The 20072-nt window shown below is 35.2% G+C and overlaps 1 protein-coding gene across 9 annotated transcripts in view; it reads left to right on the forward strand.

The window, feature by feature from the left end:
- The window catches only part of TANC2 (tetratricopeptide repeat, ankyrin repeat and coiled-coil containing 2), a 360962-nt gene that overhangs the window by 219665 nt on the left and 121225 nt on the right, over positions 1 to 20072 (forward strand). For all 9 annotated transcript variants that reach the window (XM_057535654.1, XM_057535645.1, XM_057535646.1 and 6 more), the window contains 2 exons: positions 3898 to 4161; positions 17849 to 17974. In XM_057535654.1, the coding sequence (XP_057391637.1) occupies positions 3898 to 4161; positions 17849 to 17974 (390 nt within the window). The remainder of the gene's footprint in view (positions 1 to 3897; positions 4162 to 17848; positions 17975 to 20072) is intronic.

Consider the following 20072-nt stretch of genomic DNA (forward strand, 5'->3'; position numbering starts at 1 on the left):
TCCATTCTCTACATCTGCGTCTTTATTCCTGTCCTGCCCCTAGGTTCTTCAGGACCATTTTTGTTTTTTTAGATTCCATATATATCCAGGTTCTTTCGTAATCAAATAGGATGTGCCTGTCCCCAGAGTATAAATCACCGAGATTTGTATAAGGAATCTTGGTTTCAGGAGAGCCCCCCAGAAGTTTACAGTGAAGCTTTTTATGCCCCTCTGGTCACATAGCTAAGCTAGGCTGTCCAAGTAGTCCAGGTGTAAGCTGTCAATAAACAACTAGACCTGGTTGCTACCAGGGGAGTTTCAAACTTTAAACAGCAAATTATAAATCATTAGTTATCCCAGTTGACCTTATCTTGGCAAAGAGTTCCAGGCATCCCCAGAGATAAGTGTAGGGCTGGCCCAGTCTAGCTGTAAATTAACTCTGTCTTACATAATAGTATAACAATCTTTCTTAAACATGGAAAACTGAGATTCAAAAATAATTGGTCCCAGATCACATAGATATTAAGAGGCAAAGCTAAGAGTCAAGTTCAGGTCTGTATAACTTCAAAACCCATGGTCCTAATTATTACAAAACAGTGCATGGTTCTAAAATAATTCTCTCTCAGAACAGAGGACCTAAGACTATTATCCGGCGTTAAAAATTTAGTCTTTATCAACAAAAGCAAAGTAGTGAATCAAGATAGAAATTATTTCTATCAGTTTTTTTTAATATTTATTTGTTTATTTATTTGGTTGTGTCAGGTCTTGGTCGCAGCAGGCAGGCTCCTTAGTTGTGGCTCACGGGCTCCTTAGTTGTGGCTCGAGGGCTCCTTAGTTGCAGCACGTGGGCTCCTTAGTTGTGGCAGGCGGGCTCCTTAGTTGTGACATGCTTGTGGGATCTGGTTCCTGGACCAGGGATCAAACCCAGGCCCCCTACATTGGGAGTGTGGAATCTTAATGACAGTGCCACCAGGGAAGTCCCTACTATCAGTTTTTAATTATTATAGATGACAAGCAAATGTGCTTGTACCCATGTACACTTACAATGGGTGCATTTTATGGTATGTAAATTGTACCTCAATAAAACTTTTAAATATATGGAGCTAATTTTATTCACAATGAGCCTGTTTATAAGTCTGTAATTCCTACTTCCTCACACTATCTTCCTGGCCTATATGGCAATATAAACAGAAATGCCATGTAAGCAGTTCTTTATACTGAGGTAGCAATTTTTTTTTCTATATCAAGGAAGGAAAATGGAGAAATTCTCAGAAAAATCTCTTTAGTTGCTTACAACTCAGTATTTCCCACTATTCTTTGTTCCACCTGGGAATGACTAGGTCTAGAGAATTAAAATGGAGATAGAATAGGTCTCGTGGAAAACAAATATGTATATTTTTCAATGAGAGGCCATGTCTTCCTCTTCAACTCCACTCATAGAAACTTTGCACATAGGGGTGCTTAATTTATATAGGCCAATATCTGACATATAAACTGCTTGGGCTTTAGACTTTTGAAACTTTTAGTAGCTACATGAATCAAAATATCATTGCATTCTCTGGTGCTTCATTCACCTTGGTGACTTTAAGTTATATGATAAGTTCTCACTATAGAGGAATGGTTGAGTAAAATAGGAGCATCCATAAAATTGACTAATATGCAAACATTAGTATGTTGTTATTAAAAATAGCATTTCATTTTGTGATTCTTCATTTTTTCTGTGTGTGACCTCTTTTGCCACAGGATTGTCCTTTTTCTGGGATTAAGGATTTAGGACCTATCTTGTTCACCACTGTAGTCTGACACATACTAGTTGCTCAGTAAAATTTTATTGGCTAGATAAGTGAATGAAATTAACTAAAAGTCATCATATTCTGTGAAAAGCATCAGTGAAGCAGAAATGTACAAAATTCCTAAATGGGAATGGTTAACCAGAGGATTTTACTTCTAGTATTTTATGTGAGTTGTCTGTTTTCACTCTTTCTGTGCCCTAATGGTTCTGGACCATTGAGCATCCAATAAAACTAATTTATTCATCCTCTCAACAAATATTTGTTGATCATATACTGTGTGCCAGGGACTAGATACATTTCTCTCTAGTGAAAAAGGGCAAGGGATACTTTGGGTTTGAAAAACAAGTGAACTATGTAATAACAGGTTTGGTTCATGCAGATAGTACAATTGTAGTGCAAAATGACATCACTGCTCTTCTCTCACGTTGGGAAACTGGATGTCTTCCTTGTCTTTACTTTTAAATACCATGACCATAGAAGCCCTTCCTTATTATAAACTTTATCATTTAAATGATAAAATAGGGTCCATAGGCCACTGAATAATTCTGTCTTTGTACCATGAATTAATTCAAAGTTTCTCAAATCTTTTCACCACCAATGAGGACTTTCATAATTTTTATTGATAGACCCCGTATTTTTGAAAAAATTTTCAGCATCACTCTATTCATTATCCAATAGTTTCTATCTCATTTTTTATTTATCAAATGTATACATATATATATCTATATACGTATGATATGTATACATATATATATCTGCCAAAATTTCTGTTCAACATGAGATAACTAACGTTATCACCCTTGATATAATTGCAGCTAAGTTTATAGAAACTTGATGTTTTAGGTAACTAGTCGACATATTATTACTTATAAATTATTTGAAAACATATTATTACGTACAAATTATTTGAAATATTGAAAATAGTGAAACCCATTACTACCTTCTCAGACCTTTAAAGGTGTCATGCTCCAGTGTTTGTAGCCTATTGAATGTGCTCAGGGTTTATCTGGAGAAAAGGGGTATATTTCTGGAATATATACCAGGGTAAGACCACACAGATACAAGTGAATCTTAGCCAGCTCTGATTTGGGACCTAAGGATAAAAACTTCTGCTGGGACACACCACCAAAAAAAACATGAAAGGCAAAGGGTTAACTAACAGACACTTTACATGTAGACAAGTCCTCCGGGAAACAGAAGTTTTACATTCTCCAGCTTTCATTATACTGAGCCTAGCAGCTGTGTGAACTCCAAGCTTCTAGCTAAGAATTAAAAGCCAGCTGAATCACCACATCTTTACACCAAATGAAATTATACTTCAGTCAAATTTTACAGAAAGAAAAATGTTTAAATATATTTTAAAGTAATAAGACAATTTCCAGAAATTAGGATAAGAAGCATGCCTCTGTTTAAAAAGAACGCATGCAGACACATACACACATAATATAAATTTACACCTATATATTATCACTGAACATATTTAGAGATTATACAGTATGCTATAGAATCCATAAAATCTCATTGGGGAAGGTGTAACATTGTGTTTGGTGGCAAAAAGGTTAGGATCCGTTGGGCTATTTATGACTGAAAGATAAATACATGAAATGAATTTTTAATTAAAAACAGAGGCCTTGTAGTGTTTCCTTATTTAGACAGATTCTTTCTCCTATATTAGCATCTACTTAGGGAATGTTTCTATATTTTCTAATTCTTTGTTTCATATAAAGGGGCAGGAAGGAAAAATATAGGATAAAAAGAGTATAAAGATCATTTTGACACCTCTAGGGCTCTCCAGCAGTCCATGAAAAGTATGTAAATTCCCTTTTGATGAAATTCTACAGTTTTTACCATTGATAGGCCTTATTTGTAGGCCTTTTAGCACTGAATTTGTTTAATTCATTCAAATAGAGTTGTTAAAAGTAAATCTTTGAGAGAGAACCTGTGTGAGAGAGTTATATTTTGGTTTCAATTGTTTAAACTTCATGATGGAGATGAAATCATCAGTAACTTTTTAAAAATAATGTTTCTAATATTGTCATTATCTAGTCATGTATTTGGAGAGTAGTAAACAGATTAACCTCGAGGTTTGGTTTTCTTTTTTAATTCACTTTACTCTTTTTTTCAGCTACCTTGACAAGCTATTCTGAAAACATGGAACGCACAAAATACGTTGGGGAAAGCAGTAAAGAATTAGGATCTGGAGGAAACCTAAAGCCTTGGCAGTCTCAAAAATCCAGCATGGATTCCTGTTTATATCGAGTAGATGAAAACATGACGGCTTCCACCTATAGTCTGAATAAGATCCCAGAGAGGAATTTGGAAACAGTTTTATCACAGTCAGTACAGTCTATTCCTCTTTATCTTATGCCACGGCCAAATTCAGTAGCAGGTAAGTTTTATATTTTTAAATCACCATTTTACTGGCATATATATTGAAATGAAGATAAATTCTGCTCTCACAGTATTTAAATTTTCCATTCATCTTCTTCAACTAAGCTATTCTTTTATGTTTGGGTAATATACATGTGTATATCTTTTTGAACCCGGGGGAAGGTTCGTGTTCCTTAAGTGATTGTTTAGTTCTGCTTCCAAAATATAAATATAAAATAGGGACTTCCCTTGCAGTCCAGTGGTTAAGACTTCACCTACCAAAGCAGGGGCTGTGGGTTTGATCCCTGCTCAGGGAGCTAAGATCCCACATGCCTCCGGCCAAAAAACCAAAACATAGAACAGAAGCAATGTTGTAACAAATTCAATAAAGACTTAAAAAAAGAAAAAAAAAAAAGGTCCACATCAAAAAAAATCTTAAAAGAAAACCAAAATATAAATATAAAATAAAAACACATAAAATCAAAAAGAGAACCTATAAAGTATATTGTCAAACTGTTAAAAATCTTTTCTCACATCATTAGTCTTTCACAGGATTTCAATTTGAGATTTTAGATTTTAAAAACTTGAGTTATAAAAAACATTATCTGGGAATTCCCTGGCGGGCCAGTGGTTAGGATTCTGAGCTTTCACTGCCAAGGGCCTGGGTTCGATCCCTGGTCAGGGAACTAAGATCCCACAAGCTGCGCTGTGCAGCCAAAATAAAAAATAAAAAACATTATTAAATTGAAGTATATTTCAGTAAAATTTATATTACCAGAAACATCACCTATAGTTTGAGAGAGTGACAGGCAGGCAAGAATTCACCTTCCCCATTTGAAGAGCTCAATATTTTCACAATACACTGGCTATCTTACCGTAGTAGAATCATCAGGTACCTACATTGCTAGAGAATAACTCAAACACTACTAGCAGTCTCAGTCATAAGGGGATGATACAGATAATAAGTGGCTGGAGTATGGAGCCATTATTCTTTAGCAGCTGTTCAGAACTACATCAAGGGATATTTTTAATACAGGTAAGTTGCTATTTAATAATTCAGACCAGGACTTTTGCAGAATAGTTGGGCATTCTGACATTTTCAAAATGCATCATCACCTGGACTTTGTCCCTGCTACAAAATCAAAGTTATGTTTGTCTTTCTTACTTGCCTGATGAGTGTCAGGATGGGTTTATCTCACTGACACAAGATAGTAAAATACTTATTGTAGTCAAGAGCTCTTTCCAGATGTAATTATTTATGTTACGCAGATGATGGTGTGATGCTTCTTGCCTTTCCCATCTCCCTTCTGTACCTTTTCTAAACCATTACTCTTTGTTCCGTCCTCTGGGGACCATCAGCATCTGTCATCAGATGTGATTACGAGGGGCATGGCTCATCTGGAAGATCAGTAACTGCAGAAGATTTTAATATTAATTTTTCAAGATTATTCACTTTTATATAATGACAGAAAATTTTCTCTCCTGGGTTCTTTTAAATATGATGATCCCCAACCATGACATCATTTTTAGAATCCTAGAATGCTATAACTTATGAGAAATTGCTAGGCAAATTCAGTATATCCAAAAGAGAAGCATTTAAATCCTTGCTTACATAAAAATGGAAAATATAGCTACCAACCTTAATGGTACATCCCAGTTTACTTCTTAACTAAGCTGCAATGATTTCTAAGAGAGTTCTGGCTCTGTTACTTGAGAAGAACACTGAGCACTTAGTAGGAAACCGAGGTATAAGCTTCTTCTGTTCTCTTTTTAGTTTACTGAAGAGATTATAAAATACTTTTCCCTTGTTGAGCATAAGTGTCTGTAAAGATTCATTATTTTACCCTATGCAAAAACTAACTTTAGGTTTTACAAAAAGTTGTACAGGACTAATTAGACAGATATGATTCATCCCTCACTGTCTCTAAAGGTTTCTAACACTGTTGCTTTCCAGAAATTGGCATAAGGCAGCTGTCAGAAGTATCAATAAGTTATCAGACATTTCTCTAACTAATAGATATTGAAGAAATTGACTGTATAGAACCCAGGTTTCTATATCAGGTATTTTCATCACCGGGTAAAAATATAATTTGAAATATGTTTTTAAAAAGACTTTAAAAAGCAAGCAGTATTTTATCAAGTGAAGAGTACATTCTTCCATTATATGGATTGTAAGATTTTTGTCTATTTAGAATTTTATCTTGCAAGCGCTGTTATTCTAGTTACTTAATAAAATCTTTTAAATTGTGGTCAACTTTTAGGGAATTGTCATTCAATTTGTGAATTTTTCAGACTTCTTAACTACCTCTCGTGGTATATTTTTTGCAAACTGCCATTTAGCAACTTTACTGTTTGTAGTCGTCAGCATACTTGTGGCTACAATTGTACTTCAGTAACTTTTTGCATATCCATTGGAACAGTGACTGAAGCAAATATTAAGATTTTTTTGGAGAATTACAGGAGGGAATTCTAATTGACATCCATTGTTGTTTTGGTAACCTACTCGGCTACAGTGTGACAAACACTATAATACAGTAATTTAGAAAGTACCATAGGAACACAGAGAAGGAAGCATCTAAGTGCAAAGGGGAGAGTAGGGTAGAGAAGAGCAGAAAACATCACAGAGAAGGACAAATAAGAATTCACTAGAAGGACTAAGAGAAGAAAGAGGAAGGAGGCACCAAGAACTTAAAGAACTTGGCATATAATTGGTATTTCTGCATGACTAGGACCTGGGGTATATGGAAGGAATGGTAGAAAATGATGTTGAAAGGGATGCCAAGGACCTTATGCACTCTGACGTTATGTTGAGTTTACTTTGTTGATAGTGAGTTTAAACAGGAGCCATATTATCACATTTGCAGTTCAAAAGAATGACTGTACGTATCCATCCCTTATAAGATAGACTGAAGGGCAAAAGCCTGGAGTTAGAGAAAATAGTTAAAAGCTTCTGGTACTGTGCAAAATTATAGTGAATTGAATTGCCAGGTTATATCAGTAGAGTTGAGAGAGTGGCTTGAGAGATCTTCTTCTTTTTTACCTTAAAAAATAACATTTATTAGATTTTTTAATAGATATAAAGAAGAAAACAAAACAAAAAATGAGCTATAATCTCCTTGCCCAGTGGTTCCTGCTGACATATTCTAGAAATTAAAGATTCATATATATTACATAATATATATAAAATAAAAATTCAAATTCAAACAAAAAACACAAAAGGAAAAGCCACTCTCCCCTCTCTTCTTAGTAAAAAGTTAATGATTCTTTAAAAAATATATATTATACATATAATATTATATACATAATATATATTATATAGCTACATGTGATTATAATATATGTAAGAGACATGTGAGGTCAAAAATCAATAAAATTTATACAAGAGAAATGAAAGCATATGTTCTTACCCAGATTTACACAAATCGTAGCAGCTTTATTTGTAATGGCCACAAATTGTCAGTATCCCAAATGCCCATCAACAGGTGAATGGATAAACAAATTAAGCATATCTTTACAGTGAATACTACCCAGCAGTAAAAAGAATGAACTGATACTGCAACAACATGTATGAATCTCAAAATAGTTAATGCTGAGTGAAAGAAGCCAGATTTTTTAAAAGTACATACTATATGATTACATTTATATAAAATCCTAGAAAATGCAAACTAATCTATAGGCACAGAGGGTCTCTCTTGCAATACAACCATCTGCACGTGCAAGTTTCACCGAGCCCTCTTTGTATTACCCTGTGGGAATTGGGGCTCATAACTGACACAATGTTGATACTCTGGCTACTGTTACTCCTCTGAGTAACAAACTGTCTTTCATCTATGACCTAGATGTCTCATGTCTTCTTCCTCTAGCATCCAGGCTTGTTAGCTTACAAGTAGGATAAAATATCAGATCCTTCACAGCTCTTGACAGTGAAATACCATTATACCCATACCTAAAAAAATTAAAAGGAATGGCAATGCCAAGTGTTCATGAGGATGTGATGCAATTGGAATTGTCATACATTGCTGATGGGGGTATATTAATAAATTGGCATTACCACTTTGTAAAGCTGCTTGGCAAGATCTGTTAAAGGTATATAAAGCTATATGTGCATGTTACCTAAAACCTAGCGATTCCACTCCTGCATAGACTAGCCATCAAAAGTAGGTCCTTATATTCACCAAAAGACAAATATAAGAATGTTCATATCAGTTTTAGTTATAATACCCAAAAGCTGAAATTAATCCACATGTCCATCAACAGTCTTGATGAATTGTGTACAACAATGAAAAAGAACGTACTACTGCTATAGACAACATCATGGAGAGTGCATACTATATGAAGTATGTATATTTATATAAAGTTCAGAAAAACAGAAAAAACTGGCACTTCTGTGGTGAAGAACTAAAGTAGTGGTTACCTTTGGTGGGAATATCAATTAAGGGAGCCTTCTATATCTTGATCTGAATGGTGGTTGCATGGGTGTATACATAGATAAAAATTTATTGAGCTAAATACTTAAGATTTATGTACACTATGTATATAAATTATACCTCAACTTAAAATACATATAAAGTATATATTTAAGCTCTTGTCTTTCTAAAAGGGTTTCCCTTTGTCTTTGGTTTAGAAATAGCAGTCCTAGGTGACATCACTAGATCTTTGAAGAAATACCTATTTTTAGTGTTGATTTAAAAATATCCAAATAACTTCAAGAACTGGATGATTTACTTAAGGTGTCTCAGAAGTTTGTTCCTTTTTCTTGCAAATAGTATTCCATTGTACGTCTATACCTCATTTTATCTGTCCATTCACCAAGTTGATGGACATTGAGGTTTTTTCCATTTTTTAGCTATTGTGAATACTGCTGCTATGAACATTCTTGTGCCAGTCTTTGAATGGATATATATTTTCATTTCTCTTGAATAGATACCTAGGATTGGAATTGCTGGATCATAGGGTAAATTTATGTTTAACTTTTTAAGAAACTGCGTAACTGTTTTCCAAAGTGACTGCACCACCCACAATGTCTGGAGACTTCTGTTTCTCCACCTCCCGTCTGCCATTTGTTATTGTCTTACCTATTATTATGGTTATTCTAGCAGATACGAAATGCTGTCTTGTGGTTTTAATTTGCATTTTCCTAGTGACTAATGATGTTGAGCTTATTTTGTGTGTTTATTAGCTATTCATATATCTTCTTTGGTGAAATATCTATTTTTTATGGGCTGTCTGTCTTCCTATTATTGAGTTGTAAGAATTTGTTGTATATTCTGTATACAAATCCTTATTAGAGATGTGTTTGTAAAATATTTTCTCCCAGTCTGTTGCTTATCTTTTTGTTTTCTTATTGATGTATTTTGAAACACAAAATTTTTTTAAATTTTTATTCCTTTATTGAAGTATACTTGATTTACAATGTTTCAGGTGTACAGCAAGGTGTTTCAGTTATACATATATATTTGTATGTATTCTCTTTCAGATTCTTTTCCATTATAGGTTATTACAAGGTATTGAATACAGTACCCTGCGCTATACAGTAGGTCCTTGTTGGTTATCTATTTTATATATAGTAGCGTGTATCTGTTTATCCCAAATTCCAAATTTTTCCCTCCCGCCCCTTTCCACTTTGATAACCATAAGTTTGTTTTCTATGTCTGTAAGTCTGTTTCTGTTTTGTAAATGAGTTCATTTGTATCGTTTTTTAGATTCCACCTACAAGTGGTATCATCTGATATTTGTCTTTGTCTGACTTACTTCACTTGGTATGATAATCTCTAGGTCCTTCCATGTTGCTGCAAATGGCACTATTTCATTCCTTTTTATGGCTAAGTAATATTCCATTGTGTATATATATACCACATCTTCTTTATCCATTCATCTGAAACATAAAAATTTGATGACATCAATTTATCAGATTTTTCTTCTGTGGACCATGCTTTTGGTGCCATTTTTTTTTTATCATTTTAACAGAAAGTAAACTGTTGATATCAAGTATTATAAAACACTGATTTTTCTTTGTTATTGGAGTTTAACTCAAGTACTGAAAAGTACTTCCTTACATACTTAAATGCTTTCTTCCTTCTTCTTTTCCTTCTACCCTCCCTCATGTTAAAACATAAATAAGAGGGATAATATTAGTCTAAATTGTTATTCCGATAAACCTTAATTATTGATTAGTTTTTCATCTATCACAGTGGTCATCTCATAACACTGGCCTTTCTGGCTAGCAGAGATTTTTCAGATTCTTAAGCAGTACTGATCATGCTTCTTCAATAGATCTGTCCTGGAGAATAGGATTTTATACTGTTGGAGGAGCACTTACTGACTATGTTGAACAAAATACTTCATCAGAGAATTATTTCTTGTCAATGTTGAATGTAATACAAACAGACCTGCTATTGCCTACAGGGCAAGTCATAGGTCAAGGAGTAGTTTGTATGGGAAACTACCATGTATCTGTATCTGTAACCATGTTCTGTATCTGGAAACCATGGTTTCAGATCCTCACACAGAGGCAGGAAAGTAAACCAAATGACTCAATTATTTTCAAAATTTAATAGATTATAGGTTGAAAGTGTTTCCAGAATGTAGAAAGACAAAATTACTTTCACCTGCTAACTGTATAATGTGTGTAAATATTTGATAAGACCACAATCTCTAGTAGCTTAAGTGATTAGATATCTAAATCAGTTTTTAAAGTAAATTGTATTAGCTCAGGAGGGTCCTCTCTTCTCATTTTAGCTCTAGATATATATGTTTTCCTTTACTTTCTAATGTACGTAGAAGTGGTTCCCCAAGCTGGGGGAAGATCAAATACTCAAATCTCCTTGGTGAACAGGAATGATTGAGGATTTCAAATATGAGATGAGTTTGAAATAGGGAAAAAAGTCAGTATATTTTACTTATTAAATTGTTCTAAGCATATGAACGAGGTTAGGGGGTGATGAATGCCAATAATAAAAGGCTTTGTTCAAACTCAGCTTTTAAATTTCCTTCTTTTTTAAACTTTATCTCAGTATGAGTGATATAATTATTTATTTTAGAGACCAATTAATGTTGAATGATGATATGAAAATACCATTTTCATCACATTTTTAAAAACCTAGGACATTACTTGTTTAATTGGTCCTTGCTGTGTTATAGACTTCTCCCCACCTGGGGAAGAGAAGCATCCTCTTTAGCTTGAGCTTTGTGGCATCTTTACAGGACCACATTTGTCACGACCAGGAAATTGTCAAGGAATTATATGAGGCTGATGCTGGATTGAACTCTGAAGAGTAAAACTGTCTATGTTGTTCCATAATTCTTGATTTTAAAGAGAATTGGAAAGGATGTGTGGCTTTTAAAACACTTTTACTTTCAGGGAATGGAGTCAGCACATATAAAATGTTTATGGTGATTTATTTTTTTAAATATTTTCTGAGATTTTAACTCACTACAATGTATTGAAGTAACATGTAATGAAATTTTTTAAACAATCATGTACTTTTTATTGATTACTAAAATAGGTCTGATTGAATAAATATATTGGTCAATTAGATTTAGCTATATACCTTTAGCAACATAAAGATTCTTAAACAAGTGAAGTCTAAAGTTAATGTACCAATTAAAAGCTCCATATACCACAAATGCAAATAGTACTATTTACTGAAAACATAAAGACTTTTATCTTGAATGATGAAGTGATTAAAGGTGAGTTTTGGCAGTCTAGCATTAAAGGTTGGGTTTTTCCTGGAGCAGCTCGGTTTTCTGAATATAAATTTAGAAGTTTATGCACCTTTAAATTAAAATAGTAAAATATGAAAAAATAAAAACTGTCTTTTATTGTTTTCAAAATGTAAATCACTATTGCATATTTTTAAGCCTGTTGTGTTGGAAGGAAGCAGAGAACCTTTGTGGACTTGTGGTTGCATAGCAGAAATGATCAGAGTAGGCTGTCTGTGGTCATCCTTGATGTCTTAAAATGAGATTGGCAATGAATTGGAGGGATATGGGAAGCAGGAAATGTTCGCTTACAACAGCTGTCCTCAGTGCTTTGTGTGAAAATGAAGAGTCTATCAGGGAAACATGCAAACAACACAAGTCAGTTAAAATATAAACTTTCACCATCTGCTTCTTAATGTTTGGAGCTGCACAATTTCCTAAGAGAAGGATCTTAAGAATCAGGTAAATGCAAAATGGGAATCCTGGGGGATTTAAATGAATCCAATCAGAAACTGTAATAAAGATTTTACCAAAAAAAATAAAATCAGAAATGCGCTTTTCTGCAGTCAGAATGTTGGCTTTATGAATCAGGGGTGTAAGAACAGCAGAGTGGCTTCTTGCTCAGGCTGTAGCAAACATAAAGTATCATTCCAGGCTCCCTGCTCAGGTCAGCCAGAATGGCAGTTGTGCTACTAAAATCTGTTTGCATTAGTGGCAACTGATATAAGAAGAAACAATTTAAACTGATTCCAAACTCTATAATACAGAGTTGCCTCCGGAATGTTTTGTACCAAATGTCATCTGCTGGATTTCTTCCTGCCCACTTGTGTATTAAATTCAAAAAGTATGTCAGTTAAATGTTCTGTAAATGAGTCAGCTGTTCCAATCTGATGAAATCTCAGAAAAATATATGCTCCCTTTTTCCACTTCCCTCTTCCTTCTCTGAAAACAAGGATTTTTAATGACATAGATTTTATGGGCTTACTTTTTTAAAAGCATTTTCTTCTTACATAAAACTTTTTATTGTTGATTTGTTTTTCCTATTTCATCAGTTCACTTCAACTTACCTGATTAATTCTTATATTTGTATCTAGAAAGTGTTCATTAAATATTATAGTATTAATTTAATTTGACAGAATTATCTCAAAAAAATTGCCAGGACAATTTCACAGTAAGAGTAGCACTACAAGGCGGGAATATATGTGTCCCTATAGATCTGCCACCGGTGTTTGTATGGATGATGATGTACAAGGCATTGTTGTTATAGCCACCTCCTTCATCCTTAGCTTTCAGATAACCCAGTGAGACAAAACCTAATTTGTTATTCATTGATTGTTTAAATATAGGCAAAACACAACGTGTATGTTAAATACAATTATTTAGTCATTAAATAGCACTTATTGAGCATATGCTATATATGCCAGGCACTCTTCTAAGCACTTGAGAATCATCAATAAACAAAACAAAGGTTCTCACCCTCGTGGAACTTACATTCTCACCAGGGAAAGTAAAATAAAGAGAATAAATAAGTAATTTATATAGTATTCAATACAATAGAAAGTGATATGTGTTATAGAAAAACGTAAAGGATTAGCAGTACCTGAAGAAAGATTTTATGAACATCATTGGAGCCAAGCATATTACCATAGTGATGTCTGTTAAACATTAAGCAGAGCAATGAGGAAGGTGAGGATAAAGCCAGACAGATTTCTAAATCTAAGTAGGACTAGCCTGGAATTTAGTTCTGTATTGAGCATTACGTGCAGGGCACTCTGATTTACTCTGAAGGAATGTAGTTATCAAAGATGAATCAGACATTGCCTTAGTTGCCCTCAAGAACCTACCATAATCTAGTAAGGGAAGACAGACAATGTAAACAATTAGCTGAATAACACAAGTTCTAATTAGCCATATATGTATGTGGTTGCTGAAAGGGAGAAGCAATTAATTCTGACTGGGGGATCTATCAGGGAAGCAGAAAAAGTGTAGCCTGAGCAAATTTTGACAATGAGTGAGATGTTTGACAAAGTATGACAAAGACTTTTTCTCAGAAATTGGCTTGCAAATGGAAAAGATTCATGGGACTACGCCGGAGAGTACAACTACGTACAATTAGTGAAACAAAGGCCACAGCGCGTAGAATTTCAGGTCTCCTGGCTGATCTTTCCAATATTTGTCTGCTAAGTCTTTAAATACTGTATTTGAAGGGACAAGAATTTTGAAAATGATGAAGCAGAAAGAAACTGAAAATAAGACTAAGGAAAACAATTTAATAAGGAAAAGAGGCAGTAAAGAAATTATTTTGGATTATTTGATAAAATAGTGATAGATTCAGAGATGAGAGAAAAAGATATTATTGCCAAAGTAAGAAAAAGAATGAATGTTTTAAGAGACTTAGGTAACACTAACCATAACTCAATTGCAGTCCAGAATAAAGCAGTAGTTCCCCATTGGCTGGTTCAGAGCTATAGTGCTTGATATTGAATATCTCTGCTTTTCCTTAGTTCAATTTGCCTGTGAGTATTTGGACTTGTAAAGGAATGAACTGTTTTTCAGTTCAGTTATTGCAATATTTTTTCTTTTTCTTCTAATGTCATTTGTCTGAATTGAGAAATGTGCTGATTCCAAAATATATTTTACTACATTTCTTGGTTTTGTGAAAAAAAGCAATAGAACAACTGATGTTCATTTTTCTAGGCATTACTATGGTAAAGCTTTGTTTAGTAAAACTTGTTAAGTTCACAGTAGACATTTACATTTTATGAAAGCTGTCAGTAGCTCTTCATTGAATATAAGAAGTTGAACATGTGAAACGAAGGCTGTGCCAGAAGATTTTTTTAATACAAAGAAATTAAAATGGATTATGTAACTGTTATTTAATTTAAATCTGTACTCCAAGTATAGATCTCCCATAGTTTAATCTTTAAAAGATTCATAGATGGATATAACGTATAAAAAGAAAAGACTTTAGGCTTCTTTTTTTAACAAAGCTTTTTGCTCCACTTCATGTTGTGTATTTCTATATCATTCTGCCTACTGTTAATGAAATATATATTCTCTTTTTATTAAAACATATCAAACCATCTTAGTGTGTTATCATATAGAACCATTTTAGTAAAAGTACCTTGCTAGAACCTTGCTTTAAAATCATATAATGTACCATTAATATTGCCATAATGATAACCAGAAATTTCTATCACTCATCCAGCTGTTAGTTTTTATTTGAATTTTGTTTTAATGTGAATAAAAGAAAATAAAAAATTCTCATTGTCATTCGTCTTTTCATATTACTCTTCAGTTTATCAGCTTAAAAAGTACCTTATAAGTATTTTTCTTATTAAAAAAATAACAAATTTTGACTTTTGTTTGTTCTTTTGTTTCTTACTGCAGAAAATTTTGAAGTGAGATTTATTAGTCTGTGACATGCAGGGCACCTTACTATGCATTGGCAAGGCCTTTATTGCCCAAGTTTGATCACTGCTTTTTGAAGCCATAAAAAACAGAGAATTGAGGGAAAGTGACAAAGATGAAGAAGGAATGAAAAATAAGCCTTTTAAGAAAGAATTAGATTTGTTTAGGTTTAAAAGGAGAGGAGGGTACAATGCAAATAGTGCTCACTGGATTGAGAGTTAAGATAGCTGGTTTCCAGGCCTGGCTCTCCAGTGAATAAGTGAGTCACTGTAGATAAATGACTTCACTGTCTCCTAAACTGTAAAAGGAGGGGATCTGACTAGATTGGGGTCAGCTAGTATTTTAGGCTTTGCAGGCCATATGGTCTGTGTCGAAACTATTCAACTCTATGGTAAACAGCTATTTAAACAAAGAAGCAAGGCTGTGTTCCAGTAAAACTTTATGCGACAGGCCAGATTTCATCCACAGGCCATAGTTTGCTGACCTCTAGTCTAGATGGCCTTTAAAACTCCTTTTACATCTGTGTTCTGTGTTATTGCTTTATTATCAACATCACATAGTAAAAGAATTGCTGTTCAGTTATTTTCTATGCTATCTCAGCCAGGGGCTAGCCAGGAGACAGAAACCACACAGATATTTTAACAGAAGATGTTATATATAAAGAATTGTTAACTAGGTTTTAAAGAACTGAAAAGGTAAAAGAGAACACTGAGATTTCATGGACTTAGCAACTTCAGGAAGCAGCTACCACTTCTGAGCCTGTAAACAAGAGGTTGGGATGATTAAACCATAGAAGCTTGGAGGAGAGGCCCCACAAAGCTGAAACAAACATCTCTGTGAAGGGGCCATGCTCAGCTGACGCTAATATTTCTGCGCTCCAAGCAGGGCTCTGTGGGGACAGGACTTCTGGGGGCTACCCACCCCCCGCCTTTTTTTTTTTTTTTTGGTAGCTACACACGTATGGATAAAGAACCTAGCAAAAGAAAATAGACTTTGGTTAAAACAGGAGGAATTGTATGAAACATAAGAAAGAACTAATTCACAGAACCAAATTAGAACCAGTGGGGTTGGTGTAATTGTCCCCAGTGTTTTTAAATAAGAGATTAGAAAGTTATCTATTCTGGATAGTTTTAATTTCAGAATGCAGAAATCGAGATTATCTTTTATTCTTCTGATATTTATTCTCTTCCTCTCTCTGGTGTGTCATGTGTCATTTGGCTTCCCTTTCTTGGTTTACGTTCCCTGGACTAGCTTTCAAAGACTTGTATTTCCTTATAGAAACTATATGTATAATTTGGATAAATTCCTTTTGTGTGGGTTTCCAGTAGATCCAGGTAAATAAGACAATTGCAGTAATTGAAGGGTGAGGGGAATATACGTCTCTTGCACTTGTTCTTATTCTTTTCTCTCTTCCTCTCCCTCTCTTCGATTTTCTCCATCTTTTCTCTCTCTGTTTCAGCTCATGGAGCACTTTGTAACTGTCTTTGTGCCGGTTGTCATAGCCCTCTTTATGTTATTGTTGCGTCTTACCTTGACTGAGGATGTGGGCAATGCTTCATTGGAGCTCCGCAGCCAAGAGGGATCTCATTTTGCCTCCCTTCACCCACTCCAAATTGTCACAGAGGTAGACTAGCAATGAAGCCAGCGAGGGCACCAAGAACAGAGCCTGGCACACAGGAGTCTCTCAGTAAATAATTGTCATGGAATTACTGAACTAACCCCCAGCACAGTATCTTACATAGTTGGCAACAGTTTGAATTAACGGTTTAATTAATCACGTATGAGCTCTAAATAAACATTTCCTGACGGAAGTTTGGGGTTTTTTTTCTTTTTTCTTAAAAGCTTTTTGTCTTCCGCACTTCCTGATTCTTGATTTCTTCACTTTTTGATTCATTGTAAGTGGACTCAATAGCTCTCAGTATGTAGCAGTGCCATTTTACCCCCCCATCTTCTGCCATTTTCTCTTTCTCTTTTGTGGCTAGGTTAGGGGTTAAAGGATTTATAGATGCAGTGGGAAGCCACTGTTACTTGACTTTCATCTTCAGAGAGCAACAACATGTTCTTTGGAATTCATGGACATTGGCAGTTCGCTAAATGCTATTTGGCAATTCTCCGTCCATTGCCCCAGGTGCCCGCCTTTCCATTATATACATATATATACACACGTGAAAATTGTTTTTAGAATGTTTTCATATTTCACTCTTTACCGTGAATGGGAAATGTTGAAAATAGAGCTTCATGGTTCTTTTATAGCTTAATATAATTTGGAACAGATTTCTCCACTGATGTTGTTTATATAAATGGGATTTGTGACCCGAAAGAAGCAAAAACTAATCATCTTTGTTGTCAGGTACTAATGTGTTTGCCAGCTTGTTGCTAGTATTGTCTATAAGCTCAGGCATTTGATAGTAGTGAAGGAGCCACGGACAACTCTGGACATGTTTTCCTGGCACATGTTTGAGACACTGATGAGGACTTTGAGATGGGCTAATTCTCAGTAAATGTATCTGCTCTGATTCTGAAGTCTGGAGATACAGACTAACTGACAGTTTTCTAAACTTAGGTATTCTGACTAAACTCTTCTGTCTTATCAGCCACAAGCTCCACCCACTTGGAGGACCTCGCTTACCTGGATGAGCAGAGACATACACCTTTGAGAACTTCTCTTCGAATGCCAAGACAGAGCATGGCCGGTGCTCGCACACAACAGGATTTAAGAGGTTAGAACCACAAGAGGGCTTTGCATGGGGATGCCCAGGGGAAAATGGAAATGGGCAGTAGGCAAAAAGTTCCTTTGTTTCCAATTTCCACACCTATTTAAGCCTCCCTTAAGTGAGCATGTAACCAGTTCATTTCTGCTGAATCTAGAGAGAAAGATGAACACAAATACGTTGTACTCGTCATAGAAAGGCAGTGTAATTACCAACAGTTGGAAGAATTGATTCCTTGAAATTCTGAAAGAAAACAAGTGGAAAGGGCTGGGGTTGATGGGGGAAATAACCTTTTTAAGGTCCTGGATTTTAGAGGTAATTGTTGACCAATTTCAGCCCTAGCCCTGTTGCAGGTGAACTTGATGCTGCTAATTTGTTTCACTAGAGAATGCATTTCATTTACATTCTAGTGACCATTTCTAGTGACATACAGTACTTTTATTTTCTTAGAATTTTAGTGCTTCTAGTCCTGTCCTGGCAACATCTAAACAACTTATCCTTTTCCCATTCAGACACCTGTTTCTTTACACCCTTTGTGCATGCTACATGCTTCTGCAGTCAGGAACCTGATGTTTTTGAAGACTTTTCATTTTGTTATAACCACAGTCTAGTTGAGAGGCCTATTATTGGTATCTCTGCTTGTGCCTCTTGTTTGTTCAAGTGAACCAAACTGTCTGTGATAGTCTTAACAGATGGTCTGCTTTCTCTAGTATCTAGTAATCCGTAGCTCTACTACATCAGGTGCATTATTTATTTTATCTTATAGATTATTTGCATCTTTGCTTTGCTCTCCTCCTCACCCCTTGTCCTGTGCCCTACTCTAATCTGTGTAGTGCCACATGCATAACTCACACAGGAAGGGACTCAAACATGCCTGCTGTCCATTCTGGAAGTCATCATACTGACCGTTTTTCACTGATGGCTCGGCAACTAGGAGCATAAAATAATTAGTTGTATTGCTACAATTACCATACCTCCCATCAACAGTGGTGAGTTGATGGCCTCAGTCATGGTTTTAGTTCCCAATCCTATCCATCCTGCTTGCCGTTTCTTCAGTTAGCCACATCTTAGTTGCTTATCCCAGAAAGCGGAATTATGTCAAGTACTACTTTAGTGCTGCTATACTGATTATGTCCAAAGCCTGAATAAATTTATTCAAAGACCAACTAAATTATTTGTGCCATGACCAGAAGGCATAACCATAATAAAGAAGATTGGATACAACTATTGATCTATATAGACCTTCAGATTTGATTGAAAATCTGCCACATTGGCATCACCTTGCATTGCATTACTGAAAAACATACTGACATTGTTGATTTTATTTTCTGCTTTGCTAGTCATTGAATAATGGATTTTATACTACATCAAAAACAAAATTAATGACAGATTTCAGCTGTGGTTTTTTTTTTTTTTTTTTTTTTTTTTGGCTGTGTTGGGTCTTCGTTTCTATGCGAGGGCTTTCTCTAGTTGCGGCAAGCGGGGGCTACTCTTCATCGCGGTGCGCAGGCCTCTCACCATCACGGCCTCTCTTGTTGCGGAGCACAGGCTCCAGACGCACAGGCTCAGCAGTTGTGGCTCACGGGCCCAGTCGCTCCGCGGCATGTGGGATCTTCCCAGACCAGGGCTTGAACCTGTGTCCCCTGCATTGGCAGGCAGATTCTCAACCACTGCGCCACCAGGGAAGCCCTCAGCTGTGTATTTTTGAGAACTCTTCGTGTTGGGTTTTATTGATACTTGATGACACATGTCTACTTCCAGTATCTAAAGATTTAGTAAGGTCTTCGACAGATACATTCTGGTGAGCTTGATGTTTACACATAGATATCAGCTGTGTATAGAATACAACGAAAATCTTTTCCATTTTACTGAGCTTCAGCCTAAACATTCAGTAAAACCAAAGTGCATCCAAAGATTTTTCCAAAGCATACCTAAATCTTTAGGAAGCTCTCCACCTGAATAATACATTCCTAACAAAACTAATTTCATATCCCTTGCAGATAGGGTTTCAACTTATTGCTTACATTAATACTTGAAGATGGAGTCTGTCCGTTGATGAGTGTGCTATGGTATTAGTGTTTCAGTTCCTTAAAGTTGTCTTTTCTTT

This window comes from Balaenoptera acutorostrata, chromosome 20, assembly GCF_949987535.1.
Source record: "Balaenoptera acutorostrata chromosome 20, mBalAcu1.1, whole genome shotgun sequence".
Taxonomy (NCBI): Eukaryota; Metazoa; Chordata; class Mammalia; order Artiodactyla; family Balaenopteridae; genus Balaenoptera; species Balaenoptera acutorostrata.